This window comes from Neolamprologus brichardi, chromosome 22 (genome assembly GCF_056152115.1).
Source record: "Neolamprologus brichardi isolate AB-2024 chromosome 22, ASM5615211v1, whole genome shotgun sequence".
Taxonomy (NCBI): Eukaryota; Metazoa; Chordata; class Actinopteri; order Cichliformes; family Cichlidae; genus Neolamprologus; species Neolamprologus brichardi.
In genome coordinates, this window is record NC_142124.1 from 13,544,690 (window position 1) to 13,563,184 (window position 18,495).

The 18,495-nt window shown below is 40.8% G+C and overlaps 1 protein-coding gene across 1 annotated transcript; it reads left to right on the top strand.

Annotated features, from left to right (window-relative positions):
- Positions 1-14,044: 14,044 nt before the first annotated feature.
- On the top strand, positions 14,045-15,850 carry dpm3 (dolichyl-phosphate mannosyltransferase subunit 3, regulatory). The gene is made up of 2 exons (XM_006787996.2): positions 14,045-14,090; positions 14,301-15,850. Exon 2 carries the CDS (start codon positions 14,347-14,349, stop codon positions 14,623-14,625), a length of 279 nt encoding a protein of 92 aa, XP_006788059.1. The 5' UTR covers positions 14,045-14,090; positions 14,301-14,346; the 3' UTR covers positions 14,626-15,850.
- The last annotated feature ends 2,645 nt before the right edge of the window (positions 15,851-18,495 follow it).

Consider the following 18,495-nt stretch of genomic DNA (forward strand, 5'->3'; position numbering starts at 1 on the left):
GATGATGAAGGTGATGAAGAAGAATTAAGGAATTGTCAAACTTAGTTAAAAAAAATAGAGAGCCACAGGTTTGATCACTTGAATTAAATAAATAACAAATTAACAAACCAAGTTTGCTCTGCTTTCTTTGTGAGCGATCTTTAAAGTTGACCTATTATACTCTTCCTTTTTTTCCGTCATACATGTACTGTTACAGTTGTGGATGCTTCTATTAAACAAATCAAATTATGAGGCCAGCTTATGTATAAAAGTAATTACTATCAACCAAGTGCAATTCAATGCAGTTTTATTTATATAGCGCCAAATCACAACAACAGTTGCCTCAAGGTGCTTTATATTGTAAGGTAAAGGTCCTACAATAATACAAGAAAAACACAGAAAACCCCAACAATCATATGACCCACTATGAGCAACCGCTTTGGTGACAGCTTTTAACAGGAAGAAACCTAGGGAAGAACCAGGCTCTGGGAGGGACGCCCATCTGTATGACCAGTTGGGGTGAGGGGCACAGAACTCTTTCAGAGTTTGTTCTACTCTTGGATCTACATGAAGTGTTTCTAAAATGACCGCTTGTGTGATGGTGAGTTTGAAGGTTGTCTGTCTCAAGTTGCCCTGCAACAAACTGGCGACTTCTCCAAGGTGTACAACCTCTCACTCTCACCCTACTACACCTGAGCTAGGCAACAGCCTCCCACGAACCTGAATTGAATAAGTGAAAGAAGATGGATGGATCTGTATGATGTCAAAAAATGGGGATAATCTCTTTAAAATGGTAATCTTGGACGCATTTCTCTGTCTGAACACAGCACCCCACCCACATGGTGTTCAAGCTCTCTGTTTTTGAGGGGCAGCCAATCAGAAGAAAGTTGGCATAAAGGGAGAGTAGCAGTTTGCTTCAGACCGAGTCTCGGTTTAGAAGTGTAAGTCATGCGAAGCTACTTTAGTAAAGGCAAGGATTTAAATATGAATTTTAAAATGAACATGTTTAAAATTCGCAGCTTACCACATTAGCATACTTGTGGCATATATCTACATGTGGTTGTTTAGCATAATACAAATTATTCATCTATTTGTTAAGGGGCCAAATTGATGCCAACTCACATTTAATGTACACAAGTGGCCTGAAAATCTTGAAAAACAAATGCACATGGGAGGACACAACCAGAGAGCAGCCTTTGGACTTTAAACCATTACACCTCTAATGATTTGCTACACTTTGGCCACTGATAGCTGTGGCATTAAATCATTCACTTAACAGCACACAAACCTTTACACGTTGGCTGATCTAACTCATAAAGTCTAACCGGATCACTCATGCCAAGTTCCCGAACTCCACAGAAAAAGCATTCACTGCCAAACGATCTCTTGGAATTATGTGCTGTAAAGGATGTGTAGGATGTACCAGTAAATCAAACTTTACTGTTTACACAAATGCAATAAAAAGTTAACTTATAACAGACATTCTGTACGTGCCCTTTAGACCCAAGCTGCTGCTAACTTAGTGACTAAGACAGGAGTTTACTCTGATAAAGCAAAAAAAGACGTCACCTGTTGGTTGAAACAGACTGGTGACTTGGTAGATATTTCCAAATGTTTAGATGTTTGCTCTTTCCTCATAACAAATAATAGGCTTATGTTTTTTTTTTCCATGTTTTGAAAATAACATCATGAGATTCTTTTGGTCAATGAAACAATCGGGGTGAGAGCAATGAATAGAGATGACCATCTGCTTTTGATAGATGTATTAACACCTCACATGTGCAGGCACTTAGCATTCCTTATGTAAATGTAATGTAAATCATTGCCGTTTACCTTTTATGAGCTTCAATATGAAAATCCACATATGTGTTTAATTGGACCCACATTCAAGGGGAAGCTGTATGGGGATTTGGGATTGCCTCGACCACAAAGGGAAAATAAAAAATGAAGGAGAAAAAGAGAGATTGAGAGAAAAATAATAAAGCGTATAGCCTTGACACAAGCCAAGGTTCTTTCTTTTTTTTTAACGTCCTTATACACACAGATAAAAACACAACCTCCAAAGGGAGATTTAGCTCTGATCCCCCACGATATAGAAGAAGTGGAATGTACTGTAAAGTATGAATATGGCCTGCGCAACCTTCCACCTACCCCCCTGCTTGCTTGCTGCACCTCTCTTCTTTTAGTCCAAATCTGTAACAGATTGGGTTTAGTCTGACTGGAGGTATGCAGCCACAACACCACATGTAGGGGTCTGCATAATCCCTCCTTTGAGTATTAAGCACACAGCATGGGCATTCTTTTAAAGACCTGGCAGGAATTACTAATACATAATCTCCATGATCATCATTTAGTATAGTTCAAGAGGAGAGGATGGGGGTGGGGAGGAGGCAATCATTTGAATTTATGAGGGATCTCGGGGGTATATACAATCTGTGAGAGACAGTGTGTGGTGCCATCTGGAGAACACATAGGACTCGGTCTGCTGGAATCCTCAAACCCAGCCAACATGGAGCTGAACGTCATGTTCAAGAGGCCTGAGATGTTTGTTTAATGCACAGAGTGGTTTCTATAGCCTGAAGGGGAATACATTGTTTAAGAGGAACCAACTTAATGCTATTCTGCTGAGTCAAAACTATTACCATGGTTCTTTGTGATGGAGGCCGGCACTAAGAATTAAACAGACAGGGGGGTGAATAATTTTTAAAAAGACATCATTACAATGCGCATGTGATTCAAACTTGATTTTGCCAGCTCCCACTAAAACACAGCAGCAAAACTTTTATGTAATTGAAGAAGTACATTTATTCTTAAACGTCACCGGACAAACTTTTTATATATATGCAATCGCAACAGGCGACGAGTCCTCCTCCATGTGACACAGGTTATTTGCCGAAAGGATTGAATCACACTCAGATCATTCGCTTCTTTTACTGAGTTTGCGCCACCTTTAAATTTAATAACGCTGCCTTGATATTTTTCTTCCGGACGCAGTGATTGCTGAAACATTTATGTTCCTTTTACCCGTCCATCCATCTCCACATGAGACGAAATGGAATTCATAATATACAACTTCCTGCTTTTATCGCATTGATGATCTAAATCGAGGTAGGAGGGGGAGAAAAAAATCAATCAGCTAAATGTTGGCTAAGAGGATTTGAGGGGCATAGCGGGGCCATCTCTCCTCACTATTCTAAATGAGGGGTGACAGTAATGCTTGACGGAGCCCATATGGTCACTGTAACCCACTGCACTGCAATTGTGAGGGAGGACACAGGGCTAATTCAATTTAATGTTTACACTCCGGTGGCATATCCCACTCTATTGGATTTGTTTACTAAGCTTTGTATTCTCAATTGAATGATACAATTACCATTATGCAATGAGTGTGTAGTGGAAGGCGTGACACATACTGCATACACCGCACAGCCCTACAACTAGCATGTTTTTGGCATGATACTGTACGTTACAGGCCTAGATGTTAAGAGTTACCACTCCCATGTACGTCTGTTAAATATAAAGCTGAAGCTTTTTCTTGGCTAGAAGTAGTGACTCCTTAGAGAAGGAGCCTCAAACATATGGAGCCAGAGCCAGCCTGCCAAAGGATCCAATTGGACCCAGCGCGTGGGTTTGCAATGTGTAAAAGTGCAGCAAAGTCATTAATAATTACAGCACTTCAAAGGAAGAGAATGCTATTGCTTAAAATTAGGTGATTGCAGCATTACTGCAGAGGTTGGGAATGTCTGGGTAATTTGAAAGTTTTGAAAGATGTCGACAAAAGTTATTTGACTCATAAAGATGTAAAATTTGGTTGTTGTTTGGATCTAAGTGGCCTACTTCATGTGAAGATGAGCGAATGTGAAAAACTGAGATGTACTGTTGAATTAAGCTTAGAGTATTTTGTTTGCAATGAGACACTTCAGGCTGTTCGTCGTCTGTTTTGTAAAAAGCTGGTTCATTAAATGTGAGCTTTTTAATGTTTCATTTCACTGGGGAAATGTTCAAGGTTTTTTGTCTTATTATCATCATTATTATTTTTATACATATTATTATGCATGGGTTTTACAGGCCAGTGAACTGGGACTTCATGTGGCCCATGAACTAAAATGGGTTTGACACATATGACACCCCTGAAAACCTCCGCTATACACAATGGCTGTTTCCTCCTGTTAGACAAAAAATTTGATCTTTTAGTTTAATCTTTGACAAGAAAGTAAGCAACTGTATTTTGCATAATGCTGAACTATCACTCTAACCTCTTAAACCAACAATGTGAATGCCTCACGTTGCAGATTGATTTTACACTGACCTGAAAAGAATGGTTCACTGGTTAGAACCATTAAAATCCTGTCTTTTCAATCAAGTGAGTCAAGTGAACCAAACTTTATTGCATAGCTTTTGGCCCTAAGGTGTAACTTTTAGGATGGCGTAGCTTCAGATTTAGTATGTCTGTAGTCTCTGCCTGTAACTTAACAACTTGGATATTACTGTTTCCATAAAACCGAGGCGTGGGAATAGCATTTTAAAGAAACTAATGGTACAGAATCTTTGTAACAAATGGTGTGAGCAGGTGTGGGGCCAGTGCATGTGTGGTAAGAAATCAAGATTTTGGATTGAGCTTTACAGTATGCACTGTGACATATCCACTCAGTAAATCAGTCAGTCAGTCAGGATGCAGCACACTGAGATTGGTTTTCCACCGTGGTCAAACATGCTGAGTCGGACCTCAATGTCCCCTGCACAGTAAAAATTCCAGGTTTCTGAAAAGGAAAAAGGCTATTCAAATCAGCGTGTCAACAGGGGATCTGTAAACCACACGTTTCCTGGACGGCTCTGTCAAGACCAGCTGTGCATACATCATAGCCTGTCTGATCTGTGTGTGCACTGTTAAAGAAAGATGGACATGAAGGGGGAAAAAAACACAAAAAGAAGGAGACGTGGGAAGTAATACCAACAGACACACTCAAAACATGTAATAGAGAAGGGGGAGTAGGTATTTAATCTATGAAAACAAATAGGACCAGCTTTCTGAAGTCTAATGACTCCTTAGGCCTATCTGTTACCACCCTGCAACAGCCCACCCTGGCCTTCATGTCTGTGCCTCATCACCTTCCAGACGCTCACCCAGTGAAGGGGTGAAAGGTTGGCAGGTGCCTTAAGGAGCAGGGAGGAGCCTCGGGGTCAGATTTCTGTGAGGTTGAGCAGTCGTGATCTTTGGGTTGAGAGGGGTGGCAGGGCAATATGGCTTGTGTCAAGATGGGCATGACTGCAGAGCAGCAGTCTGACCCAATCAACTTCATTTATGGGTAATGACAGACAGACAGCCTGTCTGATGTGGTGGCCTCATTGAGCTGCCGCTTCCCACCCCAAATCCATAGTCCTCCAATCCTTGACCTGTAGCATTTCAACATAAGGTCAACGGCAGTCACCAGCGGCATCAACAACGGCGTATCTTTGTGTGGTTTCAATTGCAAAACTGACCTGTAAATGTGAAATTAATTATTTACTTTCACAGGCGCTGATTACATTTGGAGTACTGTGCAATAGCTTAACTCTGTAGCCGCTATAAATGCATAATTAGTTTGTAGAGTAAATCAATAACATATAGATTCGTGCTTGGATGACCAAATCTATGCGATTTCCCCATTCATGCAAAGCAAGAAAAGAAACAAGAAAGGTCATTCTCTGCATAATGAGACACCAAAAGTGATATCTTGAATGCAGTCAGTGATGCTTGCATCCATCGACTGGGCGTAATTAGTTTTTTGTCTTTAACTTGATGTTCAGTTTGGCAGATCTGCCTATTTAAAGCTTGTTTCAGTTTATCCCAGACCTCCTTAATACAGTACAGTGAAATAAAGTTTGCCATGTCTACACTAAAATCAATGCGCTTTGTCTTCCTGATAGTCTATAGCTGCATTTAATTTAGCAATACAGTAGCATCTCCCAAAGAGCTGTTTGCATCGCCTCTTTCAAGGGAAAACAATGTAGTGAGCAGATTGGACTACTAGACAGAATTCCCCCTTCCTGCCATTACCATCAATTATGTAAACACAAGACGAGGTCAGTTTATTCCAGTCTAGACATGTAGCTCTCCATCATCCGCCCCTTGCTGCGTGCACAGCACTGACCCACATTAATACATTTATAATCAATACCTCCTCAGGTCCTGTGGGCATACTTGCCTATCAGATGTTGAAGGAAATTGTGCAGTCCAATTTAAAATGGCCGGGGGGTGGGTGGGGGAACTTTCATAGCCATGTGCCAATTAGTTCCACTGTCAATAACGGTAATCCTGAAGGACATTGTGTTTCAGGGTGAGAGGAGAGAATGGATGGAGGGAGGAGGGAGACATCATCAAGCTTATGCCCGTTGTTCATTGTTAATGGCTGTTACACTGACAAGAAGCATTTGATCAGACACTCACACAGACACACACACATTGACACAGACACACACACATATTGTGGCCTATGAATGTGGCTGAAGGGGTTGTGTTATGGGGCAGAATTACACATGAAGATAACAAGTAATGACGTCTTATAAAGGTCAACAAACAAAGCACTAGTGGGACAAACGCAGGCTGTGTGATGAGATTCATTAGGACAGCATTGATAGCGTGGAGAGAGAGGAGAAGAGGGAATGGGGGGGGGCGTGAGAGGTGGAGGGTGAAGGGTGAAGGATGGGGGCCACATTCCTCCACTGTTTCACTGCTGCCATCACAGCAGCAGCTGAAACAGGTGTGTCTCTTTGCTCGGGCCACCGAGGGCAAGTGCTGGTCTCACATGGTTAAGGATGGTCACACTTGACCACACTCTGACCTTACACCCAACGGAGTAGCCCGAGACTTCATCAAGTGGGCCCTAAGTAGCGCAGGGATCCCACAACTATTATGTCTGCAATTTAATACAGGCCCTGGCTGTCCATAATGATCGCGGCTCAAGGGTATTTATGAGCTGTGTGCTTATCAATGTCAAAACCTTCAGGAGTCCCACTTTAAGTCCAGGACACCCGATGAGAAGGGTAGCCGGGTCCTCCACCCTGATGCCCCTACTTTGATTCATGGCCACCTCAACTGTCTGAAGAGCCTCTTCTTAAACTTTAAAGTTAGCAGACAAACTCAGCTTCACTCGTTATGATCCATCTGGGCACAAAGGTGCCGTTTGAAGCCGAAAACAAAGGAGACAACCGAGAAGTAGTTTTGTTTAAGGACACATCAACACAGGCCTGACCTAATGGTCTTATTGGGATAACACACACCTTGTTGCAATGAGACTTGAAACCATTATACATGATGTAAAAATTAACACTTGAAACTTGATCTAACACGTATCTTACAGCTCTGCTGTAAGCATTTTAGCATTTAGCCATTTAGCATTTCTTTTTGTTACTTTTTGTTTATGAGACTTCTGACATCTAAAGTTTAATACTCGAAGCGTTACCCTCGAGGACAACACTTTTTCTGACCTCTCTTTGGACGAGCGATGTTGCTCTCATTGTGTTTCAGGGTTATCAGCCACACCCCAGTGCCTGGATCACCCACGCCTAAAGGTCATCAGACCATCACTGGGGCTGGACATCATGTCCCACTCATCCTCAGAGTGTCATCTATTGTTGAGCTTGTTGACAAGCATCCTGTTATGACCCTGGAGTACTTGATAACTCATGGGAGGCAATCTGTTTCTCGCTTTCTTCTTCTCATGTTTTTGTAGTAACATCGGAAACGATTTGATTCCATAGACCAACTGAGTTTTGTTTTCCTAGGCGTTGTGGGCTTTCTTTTCCTTTTATTTCTTTGGCCTTGGAAGACTCTGAAACTTATCTGCTTCCTTTTGTTTTTTGCACTTGGTTTGTCTTTGTTAATTATCTCACTGTAAATAAAAGTCATACTTTAATACACTTAAGAGTGTTTCCGCTGCTTTTTCCCCTTGTTACGCTTGGTCCCATACTTCCAGTAACTCCCAGTGTTCCCCTTGACATCACGTCAAGGCTGTGGCATTGACATAAATTACATTTAAACACTTAAGTAAAAGAGTAGATTTAAAAAAAAAGGCAACTCAGTTTTATTACTAAAAATGTAAATACACTTCACAATTTTCCATTTCTAGTCAATACACTGTAAAATTTTCTAATGAATATTGCAATTAAATTAGTTCCTGAAGAGGTTTAAGGAGAAATGGGCCATGCTTTTTCCGATGATTCTTCATCTTTCATCAGTAAATCTGAGGTTGATGAGCTCTAAGCCTTTGCTAATTGGCTTAGCATTTTCCAGCCAGGCTGTACTGATTTTTAAGTTGATGTTTTCCAACCCACGTTTTCATGGAAAAAACCTTGAGTTTGAGAGATTTCATCTTGTTTTGCCCCTTGTTTGGATTCCCAGACACGTATCACTTCTTCTTGTTCTTGTTCACCAACCACAAAAAAAAAGAAATCTGTGCATGGAACCTGGACTGGACTGTAGGTCACTCTTTGCTTTTTCTCAAGCACATCAACACTCACATCTAATGACAACATTACACACAGCTACAGTCTCCAGCTCAGGAAACAGAGGGTTCCTGTTTTTGAATCCAGGCTCTATTGTTATCTTAAACAGCATTTTGACAGTCCACACACACTCGCCCCCTCCTCTCTCCTTCTGGCTTTTTTTTGCCGTTTTTTTTTTAATCTCCCCAGCTTGCTTCACACACTTGAGATATTACACAATTAGTATCTAGGCAATCTAGATCCTTATATAGCTTTGTAGTAGCACACATTCTTATCTGGACCTTTCACTCGGCTAATATTGACAATGTCAAGGAGATAGAGTCAACACAACGCTCCATTACCACTGTTCCTGTTTTATCTATGGGCCTTATCCTTGCTTTCTGGCTGGAGTCACACAATCACTGCAGTTTCTGCTCTTAAAGATCAAGTATCTCCTCAACAATCACCGTCTCTGCCAATCCCTGTCACACACCGTCTTTATGCTTTTGTTTCTCATTCCTTTTACTTGCACTGCTATATATATATATTCACTCCCCATTGTGGGAACTGAGATGCTGCATGCAGGCTTTTGTGCAGCTGAAGGTGTTAGAGGGATTGAGGAAAGTCTGGATAAGCAACAGCTGGATTTAATGCACCATTAAGGTCATTGGTTGTTCAAGCTGCACCTGCAAATCTCCTGATTTCACCCCCTGTTTAAAGCTCTTTCCCTTGTCTGCTCCCTCCCTCCCCTAATTTTTTCTGTTGCCCTCTCCTCTTTCGTTCACATACTTTGTCAGCCCTTTCTTTTTTATTTGTGGTCCTCTCAGCTTTCCGTGTCTGGTCCTACTCCTGTCCTATCAGCTTCAAAAGCCCCCACCCACCCCTTCTTTCTGGTTCTTTTACAAAAATAACTCTTTCACTACACACCCCCTGTCTTCCTTTATTTTTATTTTTTGCTTTATTCTGCATATCCCACTCTGTTTCTTTTTTTCAAGTTTCAATATCTCCCTCTCATTCTCTCAGTTTTCATGCCCCTCCTTCTCACAGGCTGTTGTGTTGTGTCTGCCAGGCCTACTCGATTGGAGGACAGGTTTCCTGAGTACTGGAACGGAACAGGAGCTGGCAGGGAGATACACTGAGAAAAGCCAGCTCGACCGTTCCCACTGAGAGTCACACGCGCCCACAGCGCTGCCCATACCAGTGTATTCCAGGCAGGACACGGCACACGCTATGATGTATGTAATGATGTGGCATGTCATGGATAATTCCACCAGGATTCACTTTATCATGGCGATGGAGAAACCTGACCTTGGTAGTCTGGTGTGTATCATGTCATGTCTGCTTAACAGTAACAAGTGCAGGGCCAAATGAAAAAACAGGATTAAACCCCAAAGACTGACGGTGCGCAGACCCTGTCTGCTTCTTTTTTATTATTTACCCAACTAGATCTCAAAAATTAGATCTATTTGGGTAACATACGTTTTCCAGATCATCTCCATATCAGGTTGCCTCCATAATTGTTCAGTCTGAACTTGGCCATGAAAAGATGCGAAGCTTTTCAGTTTTCATTGAAGGCTATGCCCGTAGTGTGATGGTGAATTTCAATCAGTTGCCATGAAACTTTAAGTTGTTGTAAATAACACATACATTATCCAGTGTGGCCCAAACTTCTCATCTTCAATAGTAAAACCAGCCCTAAGGACCTCTACATTTTTGTTTTAATGATGTTTATAGTGTCGCATAGTGTGTGTGTTTTATATGTTGATGTGCTTCTCCAAGCTGGTTGACCAGAATCACATGAAATTTGAAAACTATTGAGGGGCTGATGTTGCTTTATTGTAAAAATTGTCAGTTTTCATCAAACAGTGGTACCCTAGTGACATGGCAAGTCTGATCTGTCAATAACCCAAAGATACAAGTCTGACCCATAGAGGGCAATCAAGATGGAAATATAGCTAACACAACATCGCCTATTGGCTGATGACTTGCGATTAACAACTTGTTATCCAATAAATGTGCAGTTTCTCCATTTTGGCAGGTAGTGTGACTAAGATTTACAAGTTAGATTTCCTTAAACTTTATCCAGTATGGCCCAAAATGAGTGAATGAGCTAAGCAGGAAACTTTTCACACATGTGAAGTCAGAAGGCTGTTTTTTCTGAAGCTGGAAGGGAAGTTTTTGCAACCAGAGCTTTCACCATCTGCTGGACTCAAGATAGAATGCAGTTTTAAGGCAATTTCACAATGACTTCATTTAAAAGACCTTCAAGATACATCTAAACTTCGCATGTTTGATAGGAGTCCTGACTTTGCTTTCACACTTCTCAGTCACGGATAGACTTCCATACTTTATGTGTGTGACATGTAGGTGAGGCACAAATGGCTGTGTCACACTAGCTAAAATATATAAATGAAATAGTCCGTGCACTTTTTTTTTTTACATGGATGAAACTTAGATTTTTCAAGACTTACCCTCAACCCAATTTTACCATTTTAAATTTAAGATGCCATGCTCTCAGGCGATGAACTTTAACAAACTCCTCCAACAGATTTATTAAGATTGATATAATAGTTGATCAGTTTAATCATCAGACTTTGGTGATGCTAAGTTGTAATGCTTTTGAGTTTTTGTTAAAGGGTGGCATGAGAAATTTCGATGTTGCCTCACTCATCTGTTCTTCTAACTCATCTGTCCCAAGCATCACAAGCTTGATAGAGTCCAGGTCTAGAGACATCTACATGTCAGTATTGACCAGTGACTGTAGAAAACAGTCATTGTCATAATCATTGGTCAGTTCTTTTATTTAGTCATTGACGTTGACTCACAGACATAGCACCACCTAGCGGTGACAGGAAAGTAGCATTATCGTCATAAACATTGTTAGATATTAGCGATATTTTCACTTTAAGCTCTACAGCAACATGACTTATGATTACTGGGTGTTCTCCAGTGGCACTTAGTGGGCACAGGAAGTCATGCATTAAGTTTTATAATCGGCTAATTTCTAAACATTTAAATCTTCCAGATGTGGCTTTTCCCATATGTCACTGAATTGTTCAGAAAAAGTAACTCTTTTGTGAAGCTTTCTTTGTGGGCTCGTGATCGTGATTATTGGACCATTAAAAAGCTAATAAAACATAATGGAGTTGCATCATTCACCCCTACTTGTGCTGCAGCTCCTTTTTATGACAGTCACAAGCAATAAACATGTAGACCATGTAATAACAGAAGCGAGGGTGGTTTTACAAAGTCATTCTCAAGATAAAGTATCCTTGAAAATACAAACTTGTTACATTTCAAATGTTTTGCAACACTCGACATAAAACCCGACTAGCCTAAGTCTTCCATATTGCAGTCTCCATTAGCAGAAGAAACAGGATCTAGCCCTCTGGCACACGCGCAGATTGTCACTCACACTATTAACACTGATGCGGATAAACATAAACACCACCATCCTAAGAATAACTTCCATTTTCCCCCAAAGAATGATGTTTATTTCTCAGCTGCTCTTCCTTGTGTTCCTTTTTTTTTTTTTTTTTTACAGCCGCGTGAATAATGTTTACATCTCCCACCGGTGACTTTACCCTGGAGAGATCTGTTGTCCCATGCACCTGGACAGTTCATCACCCCAGCTGAACAGATATGCCCCAGAGCACCCGAGGAGAAACTGAGATCATATGACCGTGAGTTCCCGGTGGCCCCTAATTAAATTGTTGTTGGATTCCTCGCTTTGGAAAAAAAAAAAGCATTAGTATTTATGGATAGCTTTTAGGTGGTGCTAATGGTAATCTAATTTTCAAAATGGCTTTTCTAAATTAAGAGGATGACACAGAGGCAGAGTTAGAGGTCTGATGTAAGTTAGAGGTCTAATGTGTGTTAAAAGCCTGACTGGGGGCCTCATTAAAGACTTGCTTGACAAAGTGTTTGCTTTCTCTCAGCTGACAGGGTACTGGTGTCGTTAATAAATCAGACAGCAGTTTAGTGAAGTGTTTTAATGAAAAGCGAAAAGACAGCGACAACATTAAGATTTATTGAGACGTGCAAAAAACACGGCGAGCTGTTGTATTTAATCTTCCCAAACACTGTCTTCTTACTTGTTCTGTACCGTCCGATAACTACAACAAGAAAGCAATTATATAGACTATAATAAGGATTTTATAAATCATTTAAATAGCAGTGTATAGACTCTTAGATGGTGGGATGCAAACAGATACAACAAAAAAGGAGCAATGTTTGTATAAAAAATATTATTTAAAACTTAAATTATCTTTTGGTATTAGTTCGATATGAGATTTAATAAAAATATATAGTACTGCTCAAAAGTCTTCAGCTGCTCCTCGTGTCTTTATATTTTGCTAGGAAAATGGGAAATAAGTGCAGCAATTTATTAGAACATGCAAATAAACATGCAGTTTATATAGCAAAAACATGAGCTTAAACATCAATATATGACCACCTTTATTCTTTGTCACAGCCTGATCTCTCTTCGGCAAACTTTCTTGTAGTGTTCCTTTCCAGGAAGTGTTCTTCAGGCTTCCTGAAGGACATCCAATACTTTTCTTTGGATGTTGGCTGCCTTTTTTTCTGTTTTTTTGTCAAGATGATCCCACACTGCTTTAATAATGTTGAGGTCCCGACTCTGGGGAGGCCAATTCATGACTCATACTGTTCCATTGTGTGTGTTTTCTCTTCAGGTATGCTTTTACTGCATTGGCAATGTGTTTGGGATCATTCCCATGCTCAAAAATCTGATACATTTCTGCATTCATAATTCCATCAATTTTGAGAAGATCTCCAACCCCACTGGCTGAAATGGAGCCCCAAACCATGACAGAGCCTCCACTGTGTTTTACAGATGGCTGTAGATACATACTATTGTACCTATCCCCCAACCTCGTCATTACATACTGATGATGATTTAAACCATAGATGTCAAATCTGTATTCATCACTCAGTCAGACCTATTGCCACTGATTTTCAGCCCAGTTATTGAGTAATTTGTTACACCTCAGTCTTTTCTCCTTGTTTCCCTTCCTCAAGATCTTTTTCATAGACTGAACTAAAGAAATAGACACAAATTTGTTTTTGTGATAGGCTGCTAATAAAAAGTGAAAAAAACAACAACAACTTGTTACTATGTTGTCTGTGTAGGCACACCCGTGGCTCATTCCTTGAGTTAGGTGCCAAGTCTTTGTTAGGTCATTCGGGCTCAGAGCTGAAATAATTACTGGTTAGGTAGAATGATTGGGAAAAGTCTTTTAGAAAAGGTCAAGAAGTATTACTTAAGACCACTTTAAAAATAATTATAGGGATGTCTGGCTCCTTGGAAAGAAAATCTAAAGAAATGAGGGGTGAATGACGGGTTTATTATGCACAGTGCTGTGCATAATAAAACGTATTAATAATAATAATAATAATAATAATAATAATAATAATAATAATAATAATATAATATTATTAATAATAAATTAAGAAAAGTTTAATCAAAATGTTACAAAAATGTTATATTTATTAACAAAAGTCCAGATAATAACTCACCCTCTGTTAGAAACCCAGAGCTATTTCCGTCATTAACTCCATTTCCCATAAGGCACCGCGGCCTTTAACGTCATTAATGTGCGCATAGCTGAGGTGGCGTTTGAGAAGAGGTAAACAAATCGGATTATTTTTGAAAAGATTTGATGCATTAAAGGTCGTAATTAATGATGAATTGTTATTAAGTCTGTTGCATTTTTACAGCTGTTCTATTCTAATTATCCAGCTGCTGTTTGTCTCTCGCGTGCGTTGTAGCTAAAACGGCTAGCACGTTGCATTTACAGTGTGCTAAAGCTAAGCTAATCCAACGTTTTCCCTGTCAGGTTGTTCTCTGGCCGTTCCCCTGAAATCCCGTCGGCAGCTTTCATCATGACCAAACTTCTGCAGTGGCTGCTCGCTGTGTCGCTGCTGGGCGCACTCTGGGCTTTGGTCACTTTTGACCTGTTAGACCTGAGCCTCCCGCAGACTTACAGAGAGGTCGCCTGGCCGATGCCTTTCTACCTGCTGATTTCATTTGGCTGCTACTCTCTGGCCACCGTGGGATACAGGGTGGCCACCTTCAATGACTGTGAGGAGGCGGCGAAAGAGCTACAGGAGCAAATAAAAGAAGCCAAGGAGGACTTAAGGAGAAAAGGTTTAAAAATATAGAGATTAAAAGGGCGCTATGTGTAAACTTCTGGGACTGAGAGGAGAAAAGCACGGACTATTGTCTTATGCACATAATGTGTATTCCTGAAAAAGGGTCTTGTTTTGGAGACATCTTCCTGAACATCAGGATTCTCATTCACGACTGTGTTTTGTCAATTGGCTGTTTATCCAGTATGTTTCAGAAAATGAGGAAAGAGCCACACTGATACATTTTTGTAAATTTCGAAATATATAACTTTTACTAAGCCAATCCGCATTACCTCAGCATCGCAGGACTCTTAGTTAAAAACTGCAGGACATGCAGAAACTTTTTGGAAGTGATGACGCGAAAGCCAGCAGTCGCTTTCTGATTGGGCAACAAAAGTTAAGCCAAAACATGTCAAAGCTTGACTCTGTTCTCCAAAGCTACAGCTTCTGCCTTTGATAGATAATACCCTGGCTTTCTTATGCTTTTGCATTATATTCAGTCACACTTACACCTGATTGTGGGTCCAACTAAAGAAATCTTTGAGCTTTCTTTATGCAATTGCTGTTATTCCTCTGCAGTAATTCCACCCTTCTGATTGGTACCCTTGCCCAGCGTGTGTAATTGGCACTTAATGCAGACGTGGATCACCTCTAAAACTGCTTATTCAAAGATCTTTAAATTAAAATGCATTACTGTGGCTGAAGCCTGAGAAATGAGTAGTTTAATGAATGTTTTTTCTGGTTAACCCATAAATGTCAAGAACGGAGGGGGAAAGGGTTTTGTACCAGAGTTTATATCCAGCATCATTTTTGCTCTGCTTGCTTTGCTTTGATCTGTTTGTGTAATGTGGTTTGACTGATTAGCACATCTTACACCAGAAAGAAAGTCGAAACAGTGAACACACATGGTGGTGTCTTTGGCTGTTAACTCCATACGGTTGCTTTCATGTATACTCTTTATGCTAAATTATCATCTGTACACAGTTGCTGTTCCCTGCAATGCCAACAAACGCTCACATTGCACCAATCTGATTAAAGACCGCTTCCACTGGGAAATCTCAGATGCTTTCAATCAGCCTCGGCTCCAGAGTAGCGCAGCACATGCTGGACCTTGTTGTGTTCGTCTGGAGATTGCTGATTGTCGCTGTAGGTGGATTAGATTTTATCTGTAAAGAGATGTACATTCCATTGTCCAGTTTGAGAGTTGTACCCTGAAGGTAACACTGAGAATTCATTAAATCTATTTTCCTCATTTTTATTTGGTCTAGAAATGTGTCTTTGTTGGTTTGAATGAGTATATGCATGAGTGCTTTTGTGTATGATGAATTCCTGCCTGGGGGCTTATATCAACTGTTCAATGCCTCCCTCTGTGTGAAAGACTGATCTGTATCTGTCTGTCGTAGTTAATGACGAACTATACGCTACACAGCAGTTCCACGTCTTCCCACACAGAAGTTTGGTTCATAAATTGGAAAAAAAAAAAAGTACGCTTAAGTCTCTAGTTCTGAACTAAATGTGATTTTGGCAGTTGCAGTTCTTTTGTGAAAGCCTTAAAAAGGCTGCCTCTGCTCATTTCCAGTGAGTGCCTGCTGCGCATAAACAAAGCGTAGCCTGGCCAAAGGCATCATTATAGTGCTTCAAAAGCTCCCATAACTTCTGAACAAATGCAAAAGAGTTGGCAGTTCTCTCTGTGCAGGCTCTGCCCGTTGTGCTGTTTGGCTGCAGCCCCATCATGCCTTGCAACGTCACCCCCCGTGAATGTCTGCAAGCTGTTGCTGGAGCAGACTGGATGAAAGACAAACCTCTCATTTACCAGAAAATCTTCTACTTTGGCATATACACCAAAGGCTTCCCTCTGTATGCCGTTATGTTCTTACTCGTAGCCACATGTACAGTAGTTGATCACTTTCCTTTGTTTTCACTCTCCCCAACTCCAACTTTGAAGATGTGGGTTGTTGGGATGAAAGTATACCTCGGAATAGGCCAGAGATGTTAGATAGGTGAACAGTGCAGGGAGTTTTGTACTGTTTTATCCCTTCTTTAAAACATGCAGAAGATAAGCTCCATTCCTGACTTTTGCATTTACGTAACAGCAAATCTATGTAGGTGTAATCTGATTCAGAGATAGAGATAGAGACGAATTACATAAAATACTTTAATGCTCTTTTAAAACATCTCTGTGCAATTCATTTGTCCTAAATGTGAAGTGATTGCCATCAAAACCGCTGCTGTTTGGTGCTTAAGTGGCAGTATTCACAGGAGAGGATGCACCTGATAGAGTAAAGTAACATGACACACTGTGCAAAATCTATAATAATGATTGCACAGTAATTCATTTTGTCTGTCTGCATACTCTTTTTGGCTTAGAGGTGAGAGCTTCGCTCCTCTCGTGAGAAATATGTGGAGAGCTTCCTTTGCATTTCAATTGACTTCTTAAAGATTCAGCTTTGTCAACTTTGAGAGCTGTTATTAGAGAGTGCATTTTAGAGGAGCAGCAGTAACAGGCCTTAAATTGTTACCTGGGCTCTGCAGCTGCCAGATGACTGGAGGGGGAAAAAAATGAAATCGAGAGCTGATTATCCTCTGTCGCTAGTCTGAAGTTGTGACTCGAGTTCCATTATTGTTCCTCCACCGTTAGCTTTTCTCGAAGAACGATTTAAAAAAATAGGAAAGGCAGGTTCTTTTTTCTGTAGAACTACATTTCATTTTATTCTTTGCTCAATTTCCTGGCTGTGCTGTGCAGGTTTACTGTATGTGCACCAGGGGAAACAAACACGGGTGACAATTAATGTGTCATGAAAAAAACAACGCTCAACATCTGCCAAAACTTTGAATTAGCAGGGAGACAACAGTAGAGCAAACTGCTGTGATGGGGATGTACTACTTTAGGTACCAGCAGTGTTGGGGAGTAACGGAATACATGTACCGCCGTTACGTATTTAAAATACAAAATATGAGTAACTGTATTCCGTTACAGTTACCGTTTAAAAAGGTGGTATTTAGAATACAGTTACTTTGTTGAAATAAATGGATTACACGGCGGTACTTCCCTGTTTCATATTGTGGCGGGTCAGGCCTGTTTGGGTTTTGTTTGACAGCTACGTTCTGTTGTTCCAGGCGGCAGCGTTACGGTTGCCATGGTTACAGGGTGACGCCCTCTCTCTGCGTGTTTCCTGGGTGAGAGAGCGCCTGTTGTTGCTGTGCTAAGCTAATAGGCAGAATGCTACCGGTATAGCTCTAAAGAATGTAGCATCATAGGCAGTGTAGTCCGTGCTGCAGGGAGAATGGACTGCCATACACGTTATGTGTCTGTGAGCGAGGGAGGGAGAAAAAGGAAAAGTACGAGTTGTCATCGAGCAAAAACGGGAGCTGGAAGCATGTAAATATAATAATAACCACTGCAGCCAAGAAGAGTGCCTGACGAGCCCAGTTGTAAGTAAGCTATTAAGAGTCGACTGTACACCGTGTTCGTGTTTTCCTCCAAAAACAATAAGTTCCGTTGGAGCAGCCTTTCAACGCCTCTCTGTCTCTCGCTAGCAAAGTTGACCCAAACAACAAAGTAAAGCTAGTTTTCGGCTACGAGCCCTACACAGAACCCACCGTATTAGCCAGAGGTCCCTTTACTACGTACTACGGTTCGGAGCCGCGGACCTTCAGTTACAGTAATAAATCACAGCAATAGTACATTCATGTAGTTGTAAACAGCATGATAATATATTAAGTAATCCAAAGTATTCAGAATACGTTACTCTCATTGAGTAACGTAACGGAATACGTTACAGAATACATTTTGGGGCATGTATTCTGTATTCTGTAATGGAATAAATTTTAAAAGTAACCTTCCCAACACTGGGTACCAGTGATACAAATATAAAATGTACAAAGAATTTTACATCACTGGAA

Bases quoted from the DNA above. Each gene is read 5' to 3' on its own strand.
- dpm3 (XM_006787996.2), top strand. From the start codon at position 14,347: ATGACCAAACTTCTGCAGTGGCTGCTCGCTGTGTCGCTGCTGGGCGCA.